Source organism: Artibeus jamaicensis, unplaced genomic scaffold (genome assembly GCF_021234435.1).
Source record: "Artibeus jamaicensis isolate MK-2021 breed Jamaican fruit bat unplaced genomic scaffold, CSHL_Jam_final contig_64, whole genome shotgun sequence".
Classification (NCBI taxonomy): domain Eukaryota; kingdom Metazoa; phylum Chordata; class Mammalia; order Chiroptera; family Phyllostomidae; genus Artibeus; species Artibeus jamaicensis.
In genome coordinates, this window is record NW_026521911.1 from 12,620,407 (window position 1) to 12,647,190 (window position 26,784).

At 39.4% G+C, this 26,784-nt stretch overlaps 2 protein-coding genes across 13 annotated transcripts in view; one reads left to right on the plus strand and one right to left on the minus strand.

The window, feature by feature from the left end:
* The window catches only part of DLG2 (discs large MAGUK scaffold protein 2), a 1,926,133-nt gene extending 1,912,331 nt beyond the window's left edge, over window positions 1-13,802 (minus strand). For 4 of the 8 annotated variants that reach the window (XM_053670841.1, XM_053670838.1, XM_053670836.1 and 1 more), the window contains exon 1: window positions 12,149-13,800. In XM_053670841.1, coding sequence (XP_053526816.1) covers window positions 12,149-12,167 — 19 coding nt within the window. In that variant the 5' untranslated portion in view covers window positions 12,168-13,800. Of the gene's footprint in view, window positions 1-12,148 lie in introns of all 8 variants that reach the window. The other 4 variants (XM_053670839.1, XM_053670840.1, XM_053670835.1 and 1 more) reach the window with 3 other exon arrangements.
* A 296-nt stretch (window positions 13,803-14,098) lies between these two features.
* On the plus strand, window positions 14,099-20,045 carry TMEM126B (transmembrane protein 126B). 5 transcript variants are annotated; one of them, XM_037167646.2, is made up of 5 exons: window positions 14,099-14,210; window positions 16,763-16,884; window positions 17,905-18,098; window positions 19,332-19,443; window positions 19,705-20,045. In XM_037167646.2, exons 1-5 carry the CDS (start codon window positions 14,130-14,132, stop codon window positions 19,886-19,888), a joined length of 693 nt encoding a protein of 230 aa, XP_037023541.1. In that variant the 5' UTR covers window positions 14,099-14,129; the 3' UTR covers window positions 19,889-20,045. The 5 variants fall into 5 exon arrangements, with proteins under 5 accessions (XP_037023541.1, XP_037023545.1, XP_037023544.1 ...); XM_037167650.2 differs by having other exon boundaries at window positions 14,104-14,175; XM_037167649.2 differs by lacking the exon at window positions 14,099-14,210 and adding an exon at window positions 14,217-14,396.
* The last annotated feature ends 6,739 nt before the right edge of the window (window positions 20,046-26,784 follow it).

Genomic DNA, 26,784 nt, shown 5'->3' on the forward strand with positions numbered 1-26,784 from the left:
CTGCATCCATCTTATTTGAGCTTCCTGGACTTGCATATCTATTTCCTTCACCAAATCAGAGAAGTTTTCTGTCATCATTTCTTCAAATACATCAGTTTTTTGGAGGTTTTCTTTTTTGTTTTTTACTTAGTGATCCAATAAATTAGTATGTGAGGAAGTGGATGTGTCAGTCTGTGAGGTGTTTTCTGGTGACAATTTCTTGTTCTTTCTCTTCTCCTTCTGCACCCCTATGATATGACTGTTGGACCTCTTGAAGTTATTCCAGAGGCTTTTTATGCTATCCTCATTTTTTTTCAATTTTTTTCTTCTTGCTCTGATTGGTTGTTTTTTGCTTCCTTATGTTCCAAATCATTGATTTGATTCTCAGCTTCATCCACTCTACTGTTGTTTCCCTGTAAATTGTTCTTTATTTTAAAGATCTTATTTATTTTTTTAGAGAGGGGAAATGAAGGGAGAAAGAAAGGGAGAGAAACATCAATGTTGCCTCTCGAGTGCCCCTACTGGGGATTTGGCCCACAACCCAGGCATGTGTACTACACTGGAAACTGAACCAACGACCCTTGGTTCATAGGCCAGCACTCAATCCACTGAGCCACACCAGCCAGGGCAATTGTTCTTTATTTCAATTAGTGAATCCTTCATGTCTGACTAGATCTTTTTTATGCTGCTGAGGTCCTAAATAGGTTCCTTGAGCATTCTTATAACCAGTGTTTTGAACTCTGCATCTGAGAAATTGCTTATCTCCATTTTGTTTAGTTCTTTTTCTGGAGTTTTGATCTGTTCTTTCATTTGTGCCATGTTTCTTTGTTTCCTCATTTTGGCAGCCTCCCTGTGTTCGTTTCTATGTATTAGGTAGAGTTGCTTTGACTCCATGTCTTGGTAGTGTGGCCCTAATGTAGTAGGTGTCCTGTAGAGTCCATTGGCACAGCCTCCCCATCACCCAAGCTGGTACTCGAGGTGCACCCTTCAGGTGGGCTGAGTACACCATTCTCTTGTAGTTGAGCCTTGGTTACTGTTGACAGGTCAACGGGAATGATTTACTAAGGCCAATCAGCTGCAAAAATTGGTTGTAACCACTGACCACCAACCTCCACCCTCTGAGGAAGATCAGCTGTACAGGGGCAGGGTGGTGGTACTCCCATGTGGTCTGCAGCAGTCCACTGGGATTTCCTGGGTGGTGTAGGCCAAGTTCAGCCCCCACCTGTATTTTGCCCGGGGCCACCCTTTCTGAACTATAAAGCTATCTGAAATGGCTACATGTTCTGAGCTTGGAGAGTCTCAGGCAAAGCCAAGCTGTCAATCTAGGCTGGCTGCTGCTAATGCTGGGCCTGGGGCTCACTGAGGCCAGCGGTTGCTTGTTTGGGAGGATTTAGAAAGTTGTGAAGCTTTAGCCAAGACCAGCCATTCACATGGAAAAGCAGCTTGGGTTGGCCTGTAAGTTGGGTAGGGCAGAGTCTCTGGGGATCTCTTGAGGTGGGCCAAACAGTATTGTTGGAGTCTCAGATATGCCAACAGCTTGCCAGTTCTGCTGGGGGAAGGTTTAGAAAAGGGACAATGGCCTCCACTCGCCTTAATGGCAGACACTTCAGTTTCTCCCTATATTCCACTGGTACCTTTCAAGCTTCTCCCAGTGCTAGAGCTCGGAGGGAGTGAGTCTGAGTAGGTGAATCCATGTGTGGGTTCTTTAAGAGGAACTTCTTAGGGCTCTAGGAGTTTCTTCTGCTGACTCAATGCCCGCTGGTTTTTGCAGCCAGAGTTTTGGGGTTCCTGGCACTAGACCCCTGGGCTAGGGAATCTGGTATGGGGCTGGGACAACTCGCCCCCAAAATGTCCTCCTAAATTCTTATCCACCACACATCAGTGTGGAACCAGCCCATTCTGTGTCTGTGCCCCTCCTATCAATCTGGATGGATGTGGTTTCTTTAATTCTATAGTTGTCAGACTTCTAGCTAACAGGATTTCTGATGGTTCTGAGTGATGGTTGTTCTATATCTTGGCTGTAATTTTTATGTGGTTGTGCAAAGAGGTGAGCCATGTCTTCCTACAATGCCATCTTGACCAGAACAGCCACCATGGAAGATTTTTAAATGAAGATAAGCATGACTATGCTTTAAGTGTATCACTTAACAATGTGATATATTGCAACTGAAATAAGTAATAACAATTGATTTTTCCCTTATACCATTTTACGTGTATATATGCCAAACAATCACAATTTTAATCATACTTATAAGACATTATGACTGGCAATTAAAAATATTTTACTAGTAAGTATTTATATATGCTTCTTATTTTTGATGTTGTTGTTTTATAAATTGAGGATATTGGAAAATAATAAAATCACAAATATAAATAGAAAATCTACTCTCATACCAGGTCTTTAAAAAGAAGTTTTTTAGTATTAAAATGTACAGTACAAAGTAATTCACCAAAGGTATCATTTTATTACCAGTAAAATTAGCCAGCATCTATTGAGCAATTCTAAACATTCTGCATAGATCACCTTATTTAATCTTTACAAGAACCCTCGTAAATACTATTATATACATTTGCAAATGAGAAAACACACTGAGGGAAAAACTTGCCCAAGACCACACAACCAGTAAGTGCTGAAAGCAGGATTCCTGCCCCAGTCTGTCACCAAAGCCATACCTGTAAGTATTGTGCCACACTGAAACTTAACTTACGGGAAACCATCACAGTGTTCCTTTTCTGTTATCGCCCTTCACAATTATAATTTACTCCCACACCGCCATCCCCAAAACATTTTAATATACTTCAACATTTGTTCATCAGGATATTTCCCCTCTTGAAACAAACAAACAAAAATAGTATAACATGGTGGGTTTATATTACTACTTTCCAGATAAGCCATGTTTTCAGAATTTCTACAGAGTTGTTGAAGAAAACAATGGGAAAAGTGAAAGGATAAGTAGAAATAAATATTAAGAATAATAAATAATACAGAATATAGCAAATCACATCTTTAGCTGAATGTTGAAATATACATTATTCTAGTTGTAACAAACTAGAAAAAGAAAATTTAAAAAAAAACAGATAAAACTTTGAATTTAAATTGTGGAGAAGTGCCTGGCCAAATTCAAAACAGATCTAAAGATGGCCATCACTTTGAAAATATGGGATGGCTTACAAATTACTTTAGTATATTGAAATAGAAAAAATACCTATAAGAAATGTCATCATAATCTACAAAAAAGCAGAGGCTCTGTAAACGGATGTGTCCTTACCATACCTGTGCAGGCTCGTACGGCTGTGAACACAACTAACTTTCTCCTTGAACCAATTTTTTTCAAAAGTATTCTGATAATAAGGATTTGTGTAGCACTTTCCTATTTACGAAACATTTTTTACTTGGACTATGTCCTTTTATTTGTAAGGTGACTCCTATTAGTACAGTCACTTTTACTACTGCATTTGAAGCTCAATCTGTTCATTTTCTTTAGAAAATATAACCAGCTGATGGTAAGATTGGATTCCATGCCCTGGGCTCTCCTCCACTGCACCCTGTACCATTCACTTACTCAAAGAACACCATAACTATACATGGAAAACAGCACTGGATGAGCTTCCGGTCCTATCACTAACTTTGCACAGGTGAAGTTCATACATATTATCTTATTTGGATTGGAAGATAAACAACATATATCATGAGATTAAAAAAAAAAAAGCAGATTACGCTCTTTCAGAAAGGGAAGCTGAAGTCCAGAAGGATTATGTGATTTTCACAAGGTCACCAGGTGGCATCATATGAAAAGTCATGTAAACTTAATTATACGTGTAGGAGACTGGCACTTTGACATATTAATTTTTTTCTCTCCATAAATTTTCCCACTCCCTTTCTTCTCAGTCAAGCAGGTAACTGGTTTCATACTTTATTGCCTCAGGAGAGGTATGTGCCAGGACAGAAAAATAGAGTAATTTTTAAGTTATTCTATTTTTGCTTTCCTGAAACCTAAGCCCTGGGAATAAAACTTTGTTACAGAGATAAAGGAGAGATTCTCAGATACCTACAGAGAGAGACAGAAAGAGAAAGAATATCTCCAGTCAAAAAAAAAAGATTTCCTCAGCTGAAGAAAAGAGAGAAAAGCCTTTGGATCCCAAGGCAGCAAGGATCTCTGCTCTGCTTCCTGGCTCCCATGCCTGGAAGGCAGGAAGACCCCAGAGAGGAAAGGAAAAAAACAGAAATTCTGGCGGGAGGAAAGTCTGTGTTTTGCAAGTAGCAAATCACTGCCAGACCAAAAGAACTATTTAGACACAACAATTCATTTCTCAGAGGTGAGCCATTAATTACAGATTATCGGTGACCAGCATACAACCCCATTCCAGGAGCAACTGTACCATAACCTCAGGGAACTAGTGAAAACCTCACTATAGAGTGAAGGTATTTTGTCAGAAATCTTATTTCTGACCCTTTGTCACCACTCAGTGACTAAGGGTCAGAAATAAGATTGAACTATAGAAAATAGGTAGCGAGGACTTCCGCCAAGATGGAGGAATAGGTGGAGACGCTGTGCTTCCTCACACAACCAAGTTTAGAGACAACTAAATAATAGCAACAGAAAACACAGCCAGAACACAGAGAATTGAACTTTTCGGAAGTTTGATAACAACAAATTTTTCAGCCTGACCGGTAAGAGGGGCGAAACCAGCAGCTGGCAGAGCGGGGTAGCACAGCAAAACTTGGTCAGAAGGACTCAGGCGCGCAGAATCCAGGCGCAGGGTTGGACCTGGTGGGCAACTCAGCGAGCAACCGTGGGGGAAACAGCGAGGGAGCAGGGCTGCGGGTTGACTGTGGTTGCGCATTCATGCATGGATAGACAAGCGAGGGAGTGGGCGATTGGACGAGAGCCAGCAGCCGCAGCGGCAAGCAGTGGCAGAGGGCTCCGCCATTTCCCCATTCTGACCCCGCCTCCACATACAGCGTCTTAATCCAGCGACCTAAGTGGCCCTGCCCCAGTGAACAACCTAAGACTCTGCTCCTCACCCAGCTGCAAGAAACAGCAGCGGGGGCCACCATTTCCCCCGCTCTGACCACGCCCCCACATACAGCCTCACAACCCAGCGACCTGGGAATCCAAGGCTCTGCTCCTCATACTTAACGAGCGCAAACAGACCAAAAATGGCTCAAGAAAATCTCAAAGCCCCAGAGCCTATAAATCTAAGCGATGAAGAAATACCAAAACTCTCAGACGCACAGTTTAAAACACTGGTCATCAGGATCCTCACAGAACTGGTTGATTATAGCCACAAATTAGACAAACATATGAAGGCGAAACTAATTGAAATGAAGGGAATTGCACAGGAAACCAATAGCAATGAAAAGGAAACTGGGACTCAAATCAATGGAGTGGACCAGAAGAAAGCAAATAATGGCCAAACAGAAAAGAGTCAAGAAGCAAGAATTCAAAAAAATGAGGAGAGTCTTAGGAACCTCCAGGACATCTTTAAACACTCCAACATCCGAATTATAGGGGTACCAGAAGGGGAAGAGGGACAGCCACAAGTGGAAAACTTATTTCAACAAATAATAAAGGAGAACTTCCCCAATCTGGCAAAGCAAATAGACTTCCAGGAAATCCAGGAAGCTCAGAGAGTCCCAAAGAAGTTGGACCCAAGAAGAAACACACCAAGGCACATCATAATTACATTAGCCAAGATTAAAATGAAGGAGAGAATCCTTGAAGCAGCAAGAGCTAAGGGGACAGTCACCTACAAAGGAGTCCCCATCAGACTGTCAGCAGATTTCTCAAAAGAGACCCTACAGGCAAGAAGGGGCTGGAAAGAACTATTCCAAGTCATGAAATCCAAAGACCTACAACCAAGACTGCTCTATCCAGCAAAGCTTTCATTTAGAATGGAAGGACAGATAAGGTGCTTCTCAGATAAGATCAAATTCAAGGAGTTCATCATCACCAAGACCTTATTATATGAAATGTTAAAGGGACTTATCTAAGAAAAAGAAGTGAAAGAAACATGAACAGTGAAAGGACAGCAAACTCACAGTTATTAACAACCACACCTAAAACAAAAGCAAACTAAAAGGACAGCTAGATCAGGAGCGGAAACATAGAAATGAAGATCTCAAGGAGGGTTAGCAACAGGGGAGTGGGAGGAGGAGAAGGGGGGAGAAGGTACAGAAAATAAGTAGCATAGACAGTAGGTAGAAAATAGATATGGGGGCAAGAATAGTATGGGAAATATAGAATCTAAAGAACTTGAGGCACATGGTCATAAACTAAAGGGGGGTAATGGTGGGGACGGGGGGTAGGGTGGAGGGGAATGAAGGGGGGGAATAGAACAACTGTAACAGCATAATCAATAAAAAATAAATTTAAAATAAATAAATAAATAAGAAAATAGGTAGCTATTTCTTACATACCTACACTTATAGACTGAGAATCCATCTCCATGATCACATGATCTTTTCTTCTAAAAGCCAGATCTTGTGACTATAGGTCTTGATGTTTTTGGATCCCAAGGCAGCAAGGATCTCTGCTCTGCTTCCTGGCTCCCGTGTCTCACATTATCAGAGATTGATGATAATGACAATGATGATGGTGACAGAGGTCATGGTGATATAGTTCAAGGTAAAGAAAATAAATAATCTGAAACAGTGTCTTATCATTTTGCATATTGCCTGGTAACCTCCTACTGGTCTTTTGTGTCTCGTCTTAAATGTCATATCTCCCAGAAAGAATTCCCTGACTCCCCTAGATGTGGCTGGGTGCTCCTCTGTTTCCATGACAGTGTGTTCACTTCGACCACACAACAGTGAAATCATCTGTTTCCACATCTCTATTCCTAATAAATTTTAGCCACCACAGGCAGAGACTGAATACCATTTCCCACTGCAAAACATGTACGACCACAGCCCTAACTCATGTGGCTCAGTTGGTTGGGCAACACCCTACAAAGCAAAAGGTCACAGGTTTGATTCCCAGTCAGGGCACATGCCTGGGTTGTGTGCTAGGGCTCCTGTCAGGAAGCATAACAAAGGCAACCAATCGATGCTTCTCTCTCACATCGTTGTTTCTCACCCTCTCTTTCTTCCTCCCTTCCTCTCTCTCTAAAAATAAACTATATCTTTAAAATATATATATACCTACCACAGTGCCTGCTACATAGCATGCACTGAATACAACTCTGATGAGTGCATAAACGATTGAATAAATAAATGGAGAAAAGCCTTCAATACATATACAATTTTACCTTTTAAAAATATACAGTTTATTACCTATAAGAAATTTTAAATAGAACAAAACCACATGTTTATTCCAAGTCTTATCACACTTTCAATGATAAAGATGTCAGAGCTCTCCAAAATGACAAGCCCCCTACAGAGTCAGGGCCTCAGTGGCTAGCAAGATGGTACCATGAGAAGAAGACATAATATTACCCATAATCTTTGAAAGTTTCAATACAGTAACTCATTTTCACAGGATTTTCTACTTTGTAACATCATTCCTGTTGTTCTTAAATCCTAAAATAAATGGGGTCAGGAGAATTGTTTCATAATGGAGGTGCTTTGGCCATAATTCTTGAAATAGCTTTGAGAAACTTACTAAAAATTGAACTTATGCAGAAAGCTTACTACTTGGAATTCAGAATGACTGACTGGACAGAAGAGACTGGATAAAACTCATGATCCTTTGCTGACAAAGCAACCTACATTAAAAACACAGAGCCCTCGTGCCTTGACTGCTACAAACTCCTGAGCAGAAATTATAGCTGGGGAGCAGGACTTCCTCCCCCAGGAAGAAAAGATTTTATACATCTCAACCTTACACTAAAAAATATTTTATTATCACTGACATGGTTAAACACTAAATAATAAGAAATAAAAGTATATAAGGAAAGTATATAAATAAGAATAAAGAGTATTCTTATAGTTCAGTGAATATATTGTCATAGACTCAATTGGCAAAAGCACGAATGCCTTACTTAATTCAAGGTTATAAAACTCCGATATTTTGTGTATATCTTCGCACTGACTAGACTGTCCTACCCAAAGTAGCCAATAATAGGGCTAAAGGAGGGATCAAATATTCTATCCCATAAAGCAGTTGGGCAGTTTCCCAAAAACCTAATAGTTCAAAACTTTTTAGTATCAAGTCATTAGCATATCATTGCACACTTTCCCAAAATGTAATAACTATAAAATGAATTTAATTAACCCATCATTTTAGCACCGTGCCTATTGTTTGCTCCATAACATACATCTAATCAGTACTTTGAATACAAAAGTATTCTTTTATTTCTTTCTCCAGATGCTCTCTCTTTATGCCTCCTGGACTGACGAACATTTTCTAACATCAAGAGTCTTGTGGATTTATGATTTGCAATAACCCTCTCAACCAAGGTCAAGATGACCCTTTTGAGAGATTTTTAAATCTAAAACTTTTCTTTAGTAAAAATTATCTATTTCACTTTGATTTACAGAAATTGGTAAAATTTGAAAACTATCTTTCTAGAGAGAGAATGTCTTCTCTCTCTGGAAAGATTCAGTATTTAACTCTAGTTTTATTAGCTAGAAAAAAACTGAAGTTTTATGAAATGGAAAAAGCATCTGAATATAAAACTGGTATACCAAACCTGAAAGTTGAAATACAAATTTGCAAAAGGTGCAGTCAATAGATTCAGGTACATATTTTCCCCTTTAGAGAATGTGGAAAAACTTTTTTTTTAAATTTTAAGAAGCTAAGAAAAGCTAGAGATGGAAAAAGAGTATACCCAGGAGGCAAATATAAAGTAGTAAGATAGTACCAAAAAAAGTAAGCCATCAAGTGCAGGAAACAGATAATGAACAAAGAATACTTTAAATGAGGAAGAAAAATTGTAAAGGATCTGTTTCCCAGAGAGAGGAAGAAAAAAAAGAAAAACAGAAGTGACACTTACGAAGGACACAGTCAACCAAAAGGAAAGCCTGTGAAGCCGGGAAACCACCTCAGCTTCAAGGATGCCTGTGAGATACGTGGCAATATCACCTCTTTGAATTCTAACTGCATGACCTTCTTCAGCTTTCTTTTAAAAAAGCAATGTCATAATATATGAATTATGAAAATGATAGTATTTAACTTTTAGTACTTGGTAAAAATAAGGTTACACATATGCCATTTATCAATGAGAACAGTTGCAAAAAAAAAGGATTCAAAGAAAATAAAGTATCAGAGAAGTGAAAAATATCAGATAGGCTTCTTTACCAGTTAAAAGCTCAGAAAATAGTAGGACAATATTTTTAAAACACAGGAAGGAAATGAGCATCAACCCCAAAGTATCAAAAGCATTGATTCCTCTCCCACATTTAATAAAGAGAATAAAAAGTGCTCAGAAAACAAACTACAATGTACTAAAAAATTCTGGTGAAGCATATTGTGTCACTAAAACAGCAACTTTCCACTGAAAACACATGTAAGGACACAATTAGCATTAACTTCTATTTCTTACATTTATCTATCATGAAAACAGATTCAACCAACTCAACAAGTCTCGTTGAAATAGCACTTTACCATTATCCTGCACTATAACAGACCATGCTAATACACCTGACCTTGGATTGGCCCTGAAATACATTAAAATAGGTCTAAGATGTACTAAAGGTTCATTTGGGAGCAAATCAAGTTTTTAGTGCAGAAAAGAGAATCCTGAATGTAAAGCAACTTCTGGAGGAAAAAAAGTCTCTAACGGAGACATGAAAAGTTGATTAAACTGCAATCTATAAAAATGGTAAGAGACGGGGTGGTAGACATAGGGAGTACTGTCATAAAGCGACAAAGCAGTGACTACAGGGGTCTGGGGTCCAACAGTTTCACCTTATTTAAGAAGAGACAAGAACAGGCACCTAAAGATGGACGAAGTGAGATGCCACGCCCATTCCCGCTTCCCCCTGAGTTTGTACATCCGCAGAGAATCGCCTCTCTACTTTTACAATAACACACAGAATAAACACCAAATGAGAATCCATCCCATGAAAGTTTCTTATTTGAATAAGAGGAGGTATTCAGTAATGAATAAACACTTGGCTCAATGAATATGGTTATTGCTAAAGTTACATTTATTTAGCTTCTCCATCATATTTAGCAGGTATAACAATGAAGAAAGAAGATTCAAGATGACAGGATACTAATCCCTGCAGAACAACTCTAAGTTATACTTAAAAACATGTTTTACTCATATTTTAGAAATTGTACAAAAGTAAGCTTATCCAATGAAAAATATAATGCACATGTCATAATTTGTTTGGCCAGTTGTCTGTATAATTCAAAAATATAACAATATTAAAATATATATATAACGATATTAATAGTTTTAAAAGATTGAAAACAAGATAAATTCTTTTTCTAACTACATCAGTTCATAAAGTAAATAAAATAATGCATATACTTTAGTATAACCCAAATATATACTGATTTTGGAAATTAGGATGCAATTCCTTATAATTTGATCCATCATAATCGATCATTGTTAAAAAGAAGGTGGGGAGGAAAGAGGAAGAGAGAAAGAAGGGAAAGAAGAGGAAAGAAAAGGGGAAAAAATAAAAATTAAATTATTTCTCATAAAGCATGATTCTGCCTAATGTATCAGCAATTTTTGTAACTTCCTTTAAAGTTAGGAACTTTTAAGAGACTCAGTCCACCGGGTTTAGAAGCCTTAAGATCATCTGCTTAGTTCATTTACACCTAGAACATCAATTGCCCTTCCTTCTCCTCCTCCTTTCCAGATAACACTTTCCCTTTCCCCCTTTCTCCCTCTCACTTGCTCTCTTTCCCCCACTTTTCTCTTTCTCTCTCCCTCCTCCCCTATTCTTCTCTTTGCCTTGCCACCTTCTACCTCTTATACATAATGCATTTAAGGTAGTCCAAAAGGGACAATGTCTTGAGAACAATAAATGGTAGAAAGAATAAATATACACTGTAAATTAAATAAGAGCTGTGTCATTTATTGGCTACCTTACCAAAACCATTTTTGTTTCAGATAAGCCAACTGTGTCTGATCTGGACAGGTGTGGCTCCAAAATTTCATAAACAGTTTACTTCCCTGTGATATTATTGTATAGCATGGGAGAAGGAAACAATCTCAGTCTTAAATGCCGGTGTACAAAGGTATATTCCTAGGTGTTCTAAAGGTTTTATATATCATTGTCCATCTCCACAGATACTGGTTGGACAAAGCATCTCACTGATTATGTTTCCTCAATGCACCTTCCAAAGCCACAGGTAGGATTTATCATCTTGCAGAGACAGATTGCACTTTAACCTTCAACCTGAACTTTAGTTTCAGATTGTATCAACTCACACAACTTGTTAACACATGGATGTATACTAGCCCAGTATAATAGAGTTTCAAGGGTATTCATATAAATTCTGGTTCAAAACCCTTAAGAAAACTCTGGTTGATCTGATCTTCCATACTGTGTTTAAAAATAAAACAAAACAAAAAACAAAACTGGTTTCACTATGATCCTTAGCAACAAAGTTATTGTATAATACAGCCAAACTAAAGTGAATCCCCAAGGTCTGAGCTATAGTAAACTCAGGGTAAGAGGTGGGAACTCAGGTACCTGCTTCATTTGGGAAACTTGCCAGTCATGTTCTTAGATAAGACATACATCTGGAAAAACACAGTTACCAAAGTTGTGCTTTATCACAAAAGTAAAGACTTACACCAGACTAAACCCAAATATGAAACTATTTTTAAATCAAAAGATAAATAATGAATCTATTATTTTGTTCGGTGCACACAACTTTGCTATATTTTACACTATGTAATTCCCTTGATAAATATTAAACCCATGAGAAAGAACTCAACTGTACATGTTTTTTTTAAAGACTGCTTAAAAAGTTGCATTTAACAAGACAAAGAAAATCCCAAGTCAGTGATACCATGTCTACACTAATTCGATCACATGATGTATGAAATCACCAATGCCTACAATTAAATACTATAGTTCTACTTCATTGCACTTTAGCAAAGTAATATTACTGAATGATGTGCCACAGAAAAGACATTATTATAATAAATATTTCCCCAAACCCAAGCAAAATTTTACTCTCAAATGGAATACAATTTAAATTACAAATATCAGAACCAAGAAAAGGGAGAAACATATATAGGAAGCTTCATAGCCCACCTTTCTTCTTGACTGGCATTCTTGGTTGTTTCCACTGCCACAGGACTCAAGATCTCTTTTCAGGTCTCAACTTGATCCAACTGGATTGAGGCCAAGAGCCAGGTAACTGTTACAAACCACTTCACCTATTTCGTTTTGAAATCCAGGCTGTCTTCTCTTTCTGATAAAGAAAAAATAGTGTGTCTTTCCACAATTAAACTTTTCACACTGCCCACAGAGTTTAGAGAAATGTAACTTGAGTTTTTCAATTTTTTATAAAATATTTAGGTTTTTTAGAAGCTCAGAAAACTATTGTAAGCGTAGAAAACGTTATTAAAATTCCTCCTCAGGCAGCAACATTTTTGGAGTTCAATGACTAACTCAATTAAGGCACAAACCAAATTTACAAAGCTGTTTCATTACTCAATACATGGTAAAATTCGAAGATTTTGATCTGATTGACGATAAAGATTCTCAATTCTTTAGAGAAAAATTGAAACACCACCCCTGGCACTCCCAAAAAAAATACTTTTGAAAATTTCTTTGACTCTGGTCTTTAAAAAGGTGGGTGAGTTTGAACAGTTTTCCGGAGCAGAACACAGACTGAAAGGCCCTTTCTATTTACTGGACCAGAAGTTCCAGATCTCACCCCTCAGTAAGATAGGATCCAGCTTGCTGTCACTTCCATTTTTTTCTTCTGTGCTCTCCAAGCCCCTCAGGCTTGATCCTTAATGCCCCCTCTGATTCTCATCCTCCCATGTATTAACCGAGAGGATTGAAAAGAAGGAAAGCAATCCCTTGGCATGGAGACATTAAAGTGACAGTGCTACTCAATGGGCACTTGATGCAGGATGAGTTGGCGAAGCAGATTTCTTCACACTGGAGTCATTCACATCATGCCATTTCTTCGCATCCAAGCAGCTGCCTATCCAGCAAGGAAAAACACTGAGACTATTCCAGAGAAGTCAAACCTTCCCGCAAAGGTGTTTTCTGAAACGCTGTAGTAGTATTAGGCATGTGAGCACAAGCTGGCAAACGGTTGGCGATTTCCCAAATGAGAGAGTTCGGCCGCTTGGCTTCCACATCCACCCTTTCTCTCAGTCTCTCTCCAAACTACCCACCTTCCTTTTGTAAAAAAGACAAGAAATCTCTGCTACTAGCGTTGGCTACCCCTGCCCACACCCCGTTCTCATACAGAAGAGCACAGAATGTCCTGCACCCTCCACGCGATGAAGTGTTTCTTCAGGCAGTGGAAACAGCAGCACTAGAAATTATATAACCCTCGAATTTGGCTTCTCTAAGACATGGAGACTGGAGGGTCGGGGGTTGCTGGTCTGGGAGATACTGCTGGGCACAGAACGTGCTCAAAAGGGCGCCAGGCCTCCTAGCTGCGCCCCACACCCCGAAACACAGGGGGTCTTTTCGGGAAGCGAGAAGTAAATTTCTCTCCGGTCCCTTTCCGAGCGGAGTGAAAGCATGGAATATGAGGGCACTGAACATTGGTGAGAGGAGTCAGACGGCTGAGAGGGGAAGAGGCCGGTTGGGGGGGTCAACCTTCTCTTCGAAGGTCCCCGAGAAGCCGGAGCCTTAACACACGCGCCAGGCCAGCGGGGCGAGCTCCCTCGAGGCGTGAAAGGGGTGGGGAGCTCGGCCGCAGCTATCACAGGTGCCCGGTGGCTAGGAAAGCGCCCGGGCACGTCCCCGCGTTCGGAACGCCCCACGTTCCCTTCCGGATGGGAGTGGGAGCTTGGTTAACAAATAGCAGGGTAAAGGAATGCGGGGCTAGCGGGAGGGGCGGACCTATGGGCGTCTGGACCTCCTTCAAGCCAATGAGCAGCCGTAATTTCAGGCCGCCGTGCCCAATTACAGCCAGGATGGAGGGCGCGGCTTTTGACTGGGTTGGGGCGGGCCCGGACCGCAGGAGAGAGGCGTGAGCCGGCCACGCCGCCCACCCCGCGCGTTCTGGGTCCCCGCCCACGTGCTGGTCACGTGAGCCCCCAAGATGGCGGCGCTCCGGCGCGGGGCCGGGGCTGACTCGGGAGATAAAGGTGTGGTGCCACTGGGAGCTGGGGAAGCGCCCGAGGTAGGCGGAAATCTGCGGTGGTTTGGACGGTGATTTCTGCAGCCCTAGTGTGTTGGCAGGCCGTTCTGAAATGATGCAAGTAAAAAGAATTTGAAAACCTAAGGAGAACAGCTCCGAAGACCTACGGGTCGCTCCATCAGTTGCGATGGAAAGGAACGGAGACAAAGTAGGAGACCTAAAGTCTAGGTTGCTTGCCGCTTGTTTTCTCTTGCCTCAGGGCCTTTGCACCGACCTTACTTTCAACTTGAAATACCTTCCTGCACCTTTTCCCACCCCAGTCTCCGCCAAATTCACTTCTTTCAGGTATTCGTTTAAGTTACTTCCTCCGGGAAACCTTCCCACACTTCCCCTAGCTAGGTTAAGTTTGGCGTTTTGTTTTGTTTTGTTTTGTTTTGTTTTGTTTTTATGGCACATGCTTTATGCGTTCAGATTTCCTGCCTTTTTTCCCCTGATTCCTGGCTGAGTTGTGAATTCCTGAGGATATAACTCCCTCTTGACGAATGTCAAATGGTGAATGAACGTGGTATAAAATGTGAAGTCAGGTGAAATAGTACACATAAAAGCACTACAAAACTGTAAGATACTTGGCAAGGTATAAACCTACATAAATTCACTCTTTCCGATATATTGAGTAGTCTTGGACTGATCTTTAGATAAAATGTTGGTTACAGCCAAGTTTCTACATTTCAGTACTTGTTAAAAGTCTATCAGAAAGTTATCCATCTATTTCTCTGCTTTAACACTGCTGCCTTCCAAAGAATAGGCACTCTAATATCTGCTGTCCTGTTTGAATATTATGGGATCATAACCTTGGGTGTCTTTGTTGTCCATATACTAAGACTGTAGAAGTCATTGCCTGAAAGTTTTCTTTGTGGGGTTAGTAAAGGACTTCAGTGAATTGAGTAAAAGCAAAATACAAGTTTACCCAAGTCTCTTGGTTCTGTTACTGACATCAGCCTTCAGAGAACACTAGATTATAGAACCTCCCTCAGATACTACTGTCTCTTCCATTTTCCATTTAGAAGTCAGTGAGAGAAAAAATATTAAATCTAGTGTCTAAGAAATTGTAATTTGTATTTTTTTCCCTGTCCTCCCCAGATATTCTAAAGAAAAAGATGGAACTACTTTGAGTACAGTTTGTGGTGATACAGGGAAAGAAACTGGCCCGTTATTATTGTGTAATAGCATAGAAGAGTTTAGAGGATCCCATCTTCAGCGATTAATTTGCCTTTTCTTAGGGTTAGGGTTGCTACATATCACTTATTCAGCAAATGAATATTACAGTGATGTTTAACGTGTCTGTTGACTACCAGCCTCAGAAGAATCACTGGTGCTAAAATGCAGATTTCTAGGCTTCACTCCTAGTGAATCCATATGTCTTAGGAGGGAGCTGGAGAGAAGCTTTTCAAAGAAACTCCCAGTGTAATTCTTGTGCACAGTACATAATTGACAATCACCAATTAATTATCTTCTGTGTTCATTATGCTTAATCCACTCTAATTCTGTTGCCTGGGACTCCTGAAATATGAGATTCAGTCTATGCCCTTGACTAAATATAATGTCATTAAAGTGGAGATTGGTATAAATTGTGAAGGGCCATAGATTTTTTAAAAGCTGTTCATTGGCTAATCTGGAATCTCATCGTGCTAATGTGGCAAAAGATTTAACAGTTGTTTTAAAGAATTTTCATGTACATTGGAGAGTCTTTCCCAGAGCACAACATTCAGAAAGGAAGCTGAGGATCTGGCTTTTATTGTTGTTTTTTGTTTTACCATGAGTTCCTGTTAAGATACTACAGGCCAGTCATCATGGTCCCTTTTCATTGACAGCCATTTATTCATACTTCACACTTGGGACACAGGACCTGTCCAACCCTAGAGCCCAGTACTGTGGGTCCTGGCTCACTGGTATTTCTGCACAGCAATTCCCAGTAAAGGCCCTGTTTTCGCACCCCGGGAGCTGGATATGTAACATATAATCTGTAGTCATCCATGATCCACTGTCTCTTCTTAGCCTGGAACAGTGTCCCTCTTTCTGATGTCCTCTCTCACTATTGTCCAAGTAGATTGCTGCTCTCTCCTGCCTCTCCAGGAAACTCAGCATTATCATGGAAATGAGCTCAGGCTTTCATGAGACAGGAGAGAGATAGTGGTTAACAAGTAGCAACTGTTTTCTTCTAGCTCTGAAAGCCAGGAGCACTGCAAAGGGCCTGGCTACATTTGGGGAAAACTATAAGGAAAACAAAAGTATTTCAGTAAGTTATCTTTCTATACTAAGTCTTAGGGCAACTCAACCTTTCTGAACCTTATTTTTCTCATCTGTAAAAGTGGAGACGATCACTATCCTACCAATTTTTCAAAATTATGTGAATCAAAAAGCCATTGTCTAGCATATAGTAAGAACTCACTAAATGTTGATTGAATCATTAAAAAGTAGGTAAAAGCAGATGACAACGCCTGACACATTACTAGGGTTTAAATGATTTTTAATCTGAATCTGTAGAGTATAAGATTTCATTAGCTATTATGGTTCTCGAATTTTGTGTTTTTCAGGACATCAAGATGGCAACACACACACATGGTCAGCACAGTCTTTCTCTAGGAGATGCAAACCTCACAAGATCAATGGTCATCGAAATGATAGAAAAAAAATTTGAGTATCTCAGAAAAGAAAAGTAAGAGACACATCCGGACTAAAAATCAATGAACTTTATTTACATATTTTCTATATTACCATTGGTTCTGAATATATGAGATCCTACTAACTTCATTGAGTTGATTGTGAAGAAAACTTATTTAAAAAAAAAAAAACTGGAAAGATGCACGGACAGGTGAAAAATAGTGGTTTGTTGGAATATTAGGACTGTGATAATTTGTCTAAAAATGTCCAAAATTGTTGTTGAAATGTTATTAGTGCAATAAACATTTTTAAATTAAAATTAGGAAAGTACAGTTTGGGGAAGCTATATTTAATTACTGATCAATTGTAATTAAATTCAGTTTAGATATGATTACCTTAGCAACAGTGCTGAGTTAACAAACAGGAGTACAGATTCCATGATACACATGTTATTTCACATTACCATTTTGACTTTTAAATTATTAGAGCTCAAGAATAAAAATGTTGCCTTAGACCTTACACATTTCTGGATGTAGGTATGAGTCAGAATAAGTAAATCTAGATCTAGAAAATTTCTTTGGATGAAGTTTTAGAAATCCTCAAATTATTTTAAACCTATCTTTACTAATTAAGAAACAGTTATTTCTAGAAGGCCTAACCAAATATAAACAGCATTTTTCAAATGACCTTAAGCAGATTCTTTTAATAGCAAGAGCAGTCTTAGATTTTAGATAGCTCATAAAATTTGTCCATATAGGAACATATTTATACTTATTTGTGGCCAAAATTTATTTTCTCTTTAAAAGAGCTCCATTTTAGAACCACTCTAAATATTCTCAGAAAGAGAATTGTATCCTCTGATTAGAATGCAAGTTTCATGAAAAATGGGTTTTGTTTTGTTTTTTTTGCTTTAGTCACTGTCCTATACATAGCATGTAGAAAATACTTTTACATAGTAAGTGCTCAAGAAATATTTGATGTTGAGAAAATATGTACTACCTAGGACAGTATGACTACCTAGGAAGGTATGTCCATTAGGAAAATATTATGTCAAACTTAATTATTTTTCTATTAGGGCTTTAAATATATATGGGACAATGATGATTGGAACAACAGCTAGTTTTTCTGGACTGCTGGCAAACTTCATTTTTAGACACTGCTTCAGGGTTAACCAGGATGCTTTGAAGACATACGCATCATTGACTGCACTTCCATTTTTGTCTACTGTAGTTGCTTATAAGCTCCTTGTCACGGATGCTTTGTATTCAGGTAAGTTTAAATTCATTAAAGTATAATGTGTTTGTCTAAGTAAAATTATTCATTAACATATACTCTTGCTACTGCTGCTAATAATCCCTTACATTTGTATATTGCTTTACCACTTACAAAGTACCTTTTCCTATACTGTCCTACTTTATCCCCTCAACAGTTGAGTAGTAGTGCCTTTTTTTATAGACAAGCAATGAAAACAGATGTGCTCACATCTAAGAAGCAGTATAATATATTGGGAAAAAAAAGCAGGCTTTGGCCCTGGCTGGTGTGGCTCAGTGGATTGAGCACAGGCCTGAGAACCAAAGGGTTGCCAGTTCGATTCCCAGTCAGGGCACATGCCTGGGTTGTGGGCCAGGTACCCAGTAGGGGGTGTGTGAGAGGCAACCACACATTAATGTTTCCCTCGTTTTCTTTCTCCCTTCCTTTTCCTCTCTCCAAAAATAAATCTTGTTTAAAAAAAGCAAAAAGTAGGCTTTGGCTACTACACACAGGATTTCAAATCCTACCTCCTACCATTTAAGTTTTGTGACATTGGGCAAGTCATTTAACCTGAGGCTCAGTTGTATTATCACTAGGACTAAGTGCTTACCTCACAGGATTGTGAGAATTAAGATACTGTATGTTAAATGCCTAACATAGTATTTGGGATATTATGGGTTCTAATGTTACTTTCTGCCTCTTCCCCTTACCTTAAGTTGCACAACTAGTAAATGTTGAAACCTCTGACCCCTGTTCATCAGGCCCCTGCTTAAATATCTCTTCCTCAAGGAAACCTCTGATTACCCCAGGGTTTCTAGACACAGGCTGTATTCTTACCTTCAAAGCATTGTGAACAGTTAAAATTATTTACTTAAATATTGTCTAATGTCTTTCCTGGTAGACTGGCCTGAGGGTGCCCAGCACCTAGCACATGCATGACGTCTAGAGAGTAAAAACTGTTAACCTAGACTCCAGCTGTCTGGTCTGCCAGTTTGATAGTCTTTATTATGAAGTTGCTTCTGCAGCAACCACACATGTAAGAGATAACTTGCCTTATGTAAAGTATAATAAAAGCATTTTCAGATGTGGTACATTTAGTCTATTGTATACCGTAGACTGAATTTCTGATATTCTTCCTACTGCTTCACTATGGTTGAAGACAGTGCAGATAACTACTCTTTGAGGGCACAAGTCTTTCTTCATGTTTACCCTGAGTTTGAAAGGGAGACCAAGTTTACTTTTGTTTTCCAGGTAATATAACTCAGGAAAGCTGTGCTCTGAGAAGTACACTGGTTAGCATAGCGTGTGGTGTTTTGTATCCCAGCGCTTTGGCTTTTTCTAAAAATGGACGTCTGGCAGTGAAGTAAGTCTGTCTGTGTTCCTTCTCTTCTTTCTGTGTGTTCCTTCCTTCAAAAAAAATTAGTAAACTCTCCTTATCTTTTAGCTTTGAGTGACACTTTTCATCAAAATATAGCAGTCTGGTATTCCAAATAGCTAACTTTTAACCTTCTTTGCTAGCTACAGGAAAGACCTTGAATGGAAGTGATGAGTTTAGAAGAAATCAACAAATTTTTTATAGAATATGCATCCAGGAAGAGTGTTTAACTCTTTTTTTTCTTTTTAGGTATCATACTGTTCCACTGCCACCAAAAGGAAGAGTTCTACTTTACTGGGTGATGCTTTTTCAAACAGAGGTAAAAGGAATGCTAATTCCTCTAGCCTTTCAGGCGGCCCTTGGAATGTATAATGGTATACAACATTATGCAATATTTGAAAGTACATTAGAGAAAACTGTACATGAAGATTAACCAAAGAATGAATGGATTTTTTATGGTGAGGACTCAGGTATTGCTGAAAGAGTTCAAAGTAACTCTGGACAATTTGTTTCTTTTCTTTTTGCCTAGTATATACAGATTCTCAGTAAATATTCAGTAATTCAATAAATAAGTGCAAGTTTTGTCTTTCTTCCTTGGTGTATGTGGAAATAGGTTTGAGGCCTCAAGTTCTGATCTATACATTTATACATCCATTCATTCATCAGACATTTATTGAGCACCTGCTACAGCTCAGGCACTGCGTTACATGTAATAAAATATGGTCCTTATCCAGAAGGAACTCAAACTAAAAATGGAACACATAGCATGAGAGGGTTTGAGAGCTATACACATAATTCTGTGGGAAAACTGAAGCCAGTCACTACTTGGGCAAAAGGGAAAGGTATAGGGAAAAAGTAACATTTGACTTAAATTTTCAAGAAGTTGAAAGTTCATAAGAAAGCAAAATACAGAAATAGCATACAGCCCATTGCCCTAATCTCTGGTTCAGTAAACATACTAACTTACAGTTGTTAACAAATTATTTTCACTATGCTGTTTAAAGAATATATATTGAGTGCCTATTTGCTATGCATTCACATAGGCACCAGGGGTACAAAGATTCAGTCCCTGGCCTTAGCAAGCTTAAAGTTTAAAGAAAAACATCACAGCCTGCTTCTTTATATCTGCTAGAGCATTTATCTTAGTTCAAGAATGAACACTGTCTGATGAAAAGAAAAACAGAATGGAATCCCACATCCCTTTCTCCTTGTCTTAAGCATATAGTAAGATTAAATATTTGGTCATCTGAGGCTCCAAGCAACCCAAAGAAGAAATGGAAGTCTTGATAAGGTACTTATGGCACCATATACAACAAACTGAAACACATGTACTTTTTTGCTAATGAAAAAAAAAAGGCTGGTTAGTCATCCAGCTTTGTATTCTCAGAATAATTTGTGATACTTGAAACTCTAAGGAAAGGGGGAAGCAGGGAGTTGGTGGTTAAGGAGGGGCAGGGCGAATCAAGACAAACAGAAAATTAAACCAATGACATTCATATTTTAATTCTTAAAAAATTAGTATGAGTGCATGAATATTTTCCTATTGAGATATTCAAACAATCCAGAAGTATACATGCAGGGCAGGGCAAAAGTAGGTTCACAGTTGTGAATAATGGAAAACACAGAGAATACTTGTATTGTTATTTATTGATTATTGTATTATTTTCCATGTGAACAACTGCAAACCTACTTTTGCCTCACCCTGTGTATATATTTGGTAAATGGAACAAGACTTGAAAAGTCCCCCTCCTCTCCCACTCTGTCCTGTTTCTACTCCGTTCTCCAGAGGTAGCCACTCTCAAGGTAACATGCCCCTTTCCTTGCAGTACTCCTTTGTAACTTACATATTTTAAAATAAATTGTATTATCCATACATACTATGCTGAAATTCACTTGACTGTATGTCTTAGAGATCTTTTCAGCTCATGACATCTAGGTCCAACACATTCTTTTTAGTGGGAGTACATACTTGACTCCAGTATTCACATAGGTGACCTTTCCAACACCCTGGTCTGTCTACCTTACCACTTATGTGTTGTGGACCACTCTGCCTGGTTCTAGGAATTGTAACTCTACCCACTGTGGCTAAGGAGGAGTCAGTGACCTCTGGAATAAGAGCCACAGGAGACAAAGCTTGTATCTGGTAGCAAATGCTGCCTCAGTTTCCTCCCTGCCCTCCCCCCCCAAATGATGGTTGGAAGTCAATGGGGGGTATGACCCCTCAGAGAGGGGCAACCTAGGCCAGACACGATCACTCGGGAGGCCATCATGGAAGGACTTGGGGGGGCTGCAAAAAAGAGCAATGGACTCCCCCTCCACCCTGCTTTGAGATAGCCGGAGTCCCCACATCTTCTGGGAGAAGCACTTCCTGGCTCTAATCCCCTTAAGCCTGAATACCTGTTGGGGAGAGGTATAGCTCCTTGCCTTCCTAGAGCATGTCCAGGGGAGGAAAAATCTGGCATCACAAAGACTTCCTGGTAAACCTGTGAAATCTGCTCTGCTAAGAGTGCTTTCATTCATATGTTAAGGGTTCAAGCAGGAATGACAGACTCTGACTCAGACTATCTACTGTTTGATCCTTGCCGCTTTGTATTCCTGTGTATTACAACCCAATAAAAGTCTTTGGAGGAAGGGGCTCCAGGCCTTTTTCCTCTGGGAAAATGGCCACCCTTCCTCCCCAAGCAGATCATGTCTCAGTCATGTTTACTCTCATCTGTGGCACACAGGGGGACTTGTGAGGAAAGTTGCCCCCACACTTATTCCCATGGTCATACTTTAGACCCATCTGTCTGATATAATACTAGCATTTGAAATGTGTTGCAGGTGTAAACTACACATCAAGTTTTGGAGACTTACTGTGTAAAAGAGAATGTAAAAATCACAAATAACTAATCTATTGATTAGTTGTTGAAACATTACTCTGTTATTTATATTAAACTAAATAAAACACATTACCAGCAAATTAATTTTATTTGTTTCTTTTTTTAATGTGTCTACTAGGAAATTTAAAATTATTTACATAACTCACATTATATTTTTATGTGTACTGTGTTGCTCTAGACCTTGTCATTATCAATAAATCCAGATGCTCCAAATTCTCAGTTTTAAAATCTGACTTTCTTATCACTGTATCCTGTCCCTCAAGTTCATACCACAACTTGAGCATTACATTAGCCTCAACGGATCCTGTAATCCATCAATCCCACTACCTTTTCACTGTCCCCCACCTCCTCACATTCTTACTAACCTTCTCCAACTTCAGCTTCATCAGTCTTTTTTAAAGTTTTACAATCTTGAAACAAAAATTCTAGCTAAAGTTGATTTTTAAATAAAGATAATGGCCTCTTCCTTTGTAGATTTTCTACTCATGTCTTTGGACCATTTGATTTGTAGAAGCTCTATAAATCTTTTATTACGCTCCAAAAGTTTTATTTTTTCATATGCTTAGGTGGTAATCTGGGAAATACAGCAAGGTTGACTTACATATATCTCCCCTGCCATAAGAAAGATGAAGAGATTAGTACCTCATTCCATGATTTCAATTTGCCTTTTCTACAATAGTAAAACCTGGGAATTCTTTGCCTATGTGACTTTAATAGATCTGAAAGGGGAAATTAGGGAAACCTTGATCAGGATCTGAGCCCAAAGACAAAAATAAGTGTGAACCAGAGTGGAGAAATGTAGCAAGGTACCTGAGGCAAGATAGTCCAGAGGTGTCAAGTACAGCCTGGAGCTCCACTATCAAGGTTAAAATCATGGCTTCACTAATCACCAACAGGATGATTTAACACGTTATTTCACCTCTCTGTACCTCAGTTCCCTCATCTGTAAAATGAAGAATAAAGATTGTATTAAGTCAGGATTAGTTAATATATGTAAATCAAATGAGAAGTCTATATGTGTTGCTACCCTTGTTATTACTACATACACACAGTCCTTTCCCTAGCTTCTAGTTGAGTTTAGCATTTTCTCAGGAAAGATTATAAAGAAGCACAACAAAGACAATTCACAACATATTTCATTTGGCTAAATATGTGTTCATTTATTCAGCTGATATTGATTCAAGACCTAGTGTATGAAAGACATTGTACACCACACATTTGTCAAGTTACCTAACCTTTTTTACTCTTTCCTATGGAAACAGACTAATAACTGCTTTACAGTGAAGTTATAAAGATTTATTGAGCACCTCCAGGCATATAGGAGGTGCTTGATACATGGCTTTACATTGTTTTCCCTAGTGGGTATGTAACAATTACTAAGATGTTGTCCCTACTAAGAAAACGTCCTTTCTTTTTTGCCTTTTTTCCTCCACTTCCTCCAACTGCCTTAACCATGTGATTTCCCCTGAGCTTTGTATTCTATTGCATCGCATTGCACAGATAGCAATGTATTGTATGATACTGTACTGTATTGATTTTTCTCCCTGCTTTTGTACAATTGTGTTCTCTTGTGTAAACTATTCAGTAGTTGAATCTCCAAGTGTAGGTAGAGATACAATCAAGAAACAGTATTCTACAGATATGGCTGAATTCAATAGAATTTGTTCACTCACCTTCCTGATGCTCATTAAAAAAAATTCTTCCAAAAATATATAACACTACTTTCATCAGTCTGTCCCTACAAAGACAGTCATAGTAATGTTAATAGACACTAATTGAATCTTCACTAAAGTAGTTAATCCCCCTAAAGTCACCTCATGATTAGGCATAGCAAAAGAAAAGATGGGTGAACTTGCAAAAACAGCACTATAAACTTCAAAATAAAACTGATAAAAAATTAACATAGTAACCTTACATACCTCTATATCTGTAAATGAAGCATCTAAAGAGGGATGAGCAGAAAAATTTTTTGGAAATATTAATGGTTGAAATTTTTCCAAATGTCACAAAAACTACAAAACCATAGATGCAAGGACTTCTAGTCCAAGGTGGTGACATAGGATGCTCCTAAACTCACTGTCCAAAGACACACTGAATCTACAGCTACATAGAGAGCAATTCCCTCTGAAAGAAATACAGAAACTAGCTGAGTGACACCTACAGATCAGGCAAATGAGAAAATTCACCAAATGGGTAAGGAAAGAATTGAAACAGCTCTGACCATAAACCCCACCCCAACAGAGCAACATACAATCAGGAGGGAATTTAAAAAATCTCAGCTTCCTCCTGAGAAGGGAAATGTTTGGACCCAACCACCTGGTGCCCCAACATTCAAGACTTCTACCTGAGGGAAGGGCATCCAAAACACCTAGCTCTGAAAGCCAATAGATTGCTGTCCATGAGACCCACAAGGCTACTGCAGAGGTGGCAGACAAAAAACGCCCATCTCCCAGTTTTCCCTGAATGAGGTCTATTTGCACACTTCTAAAAAAATGCTGCCTGAGGGTCAGAATTCTAATTCAGCCCTTTTAGGAGTGAACTGCAATTCTTCCTGGAGACTAGGGAAACCGGCAGACATCTCCCTACCTTCTCTCTCCTCAAGCCGCCCCAGGTCAACAGTATCTCCCAGGAAGGAGTTAATATACACATCTGTACAACAGCCTCTGTATGGCTACGCAAGGGGCAGGTCCCCAGACCTGGCTCTGATAACCAATGAGCTTCCATTCACTAGTCCCATGGGACTCTAAGCAAATAAAGAAGCAGTTCTTAAACCAGCTATACCTTTAAGGCAGGAAGAAACCCTCATCTCCCCAGTCTCGAAAAGGTGTCTATTTTCATATTTTAAAAGATACTGCCTGATCAGGTTTCTGATATAGCAGGCATCTAGGAGCTGACTGCAATCTTACCTGGAGACCAGGAGACCAGGCAACTCTGCAGACCCCCCTGATCTTTGCCCTCCAGCCTGCTCCAAGTTAGTGTCTCCCTGGAAAGACTTTTTAGTTTGATGTAGTCACACTTGTTTATTTTTGTTTTTGTTGCCTTGGCTTTGTGTATCATAACTAAAAAGTCATTGCCAAGACCAATATCAAGGAAACAATGCACTCTTAAACAACCAATAGGTCAAAAAATCATAAGGGAATTTAGAAAATATCTGGAGACAAACAAAAATAAAACACCAATATCAAAAATCATGGATACAGTGAAAGCAGTAACGAGGGAAGTTTATAGTGGTAAACATATTTTAAAAGATCTCAAATCAAAAACCTAAACCTACACCTCAAGGAACTAGAAAAAGAAGAACAAACTGAACCCTCAGTTAGGCAGAAAAACATAATAAAGATTATAGTAGAAATAACTTAAATAGAGAATAGAAAATAATAGAAAAAAATCAATGGAACCCTTATCTAGTTTTTTGAACAGATTTACAAAATTGACAAGTCCTCAGCTAAGAAAATAAGAAAGAAGACTCAGATAAAATTAGAACTGAAAGGAGGGAGTTTACAACTGATGTCATAGATATATAAAGGATTATAAGAAACTATAATGAACAATTATATGCCAAAAAATTAGATAACTTGGAAGAAATGGACAAATTCCAAAAACATGTAACCCATCAAGACTGAATCATGAAGAAATAAATTTGAACAGACCTATAACTAGTAAGGAGATTGAAGCTGTAATTAAAAAGCTCCCCCCCGCCTGACTTCCGCCAAGATGGAGGTATAGGTGGATGTGCCGTGCCTTCTCACACAACCAAGTTTAGGGACGACTAAATAGTAGCACCAGAGAACACAACCAGAACACGGAAAATTGAACTTTTCGGAAGTACGTTAACAACAAATTCTTCAGCCCGACCGGTAAGGGGCGAAACCGGCGTCTCGTGAGGAGTTGCACGGGAGGGCTCCGGTCGGACGGACCCAGGCGCGGAGTCCAGACGTGCGAATCCAGATGCACGGGTTCCAGGCCCAGGGTTGGACCTAGTGAGCGACGGAGCGACCCACCGGGTGAGCGTCTGCTGAGGAGACGGTGGGGAGGCGGTGCTGCGTGTTGACTGCGGTTGCCTGTCTGCGGGCAAGCGGATGGGCGAGGGAGTGGGCGGTTGGACCAGCCGCCATTCCCCCCCCCCGCTCTGACCACGCCCCCACATACAGCCTCACAACCCAGCGACCTGGGAGTCCAAGGCGCTGCTTCTCACATTTAAAGGGCCAGAACAGACCAAAAATGTCACAGGAAGACCTCAAAGCCCCAGAGATAATTCTAAGTGACGAAGAAATAGCAAAACTCTCAGACACACAGTTTAAAACACTGGTCATCAGGATCCTCACAGATCTGGTTGACTATAGCCACAAATTAGAGAAACATATGAAGGCTAAACTAAGGGAAATGAATGGAATTCCACAGGAAACCCATAGAGATGAAAAGGAAACTGGGACTCAAATCAATGGAG

Excerpts from the sequence above, each read along its gene's own strand:
- TMEM126B (XM_037167646.2), top strand. The coding sequence starts at position 14,130 with ATGGCGGCGCTCCGGCGCGGGGCCGGGGCTGACTCGGGAGATAAAGGT. Across the intron at positions 16,885-17,904 it reads GAGTATCTCAGAAAAGAAAA|GGCTTTAAATATATATGGGA; the intron begins GTAAGAGACACA and ends TTTTTCTATTAG. Across the intron at positions 18,099-19,331 it reads CACGGATGCTTTGTATTCAG|GTAATATAACTCAGGAAAGC; the intron begins GTAAGTTTAAAT and ends TTTGTTTTCCAG.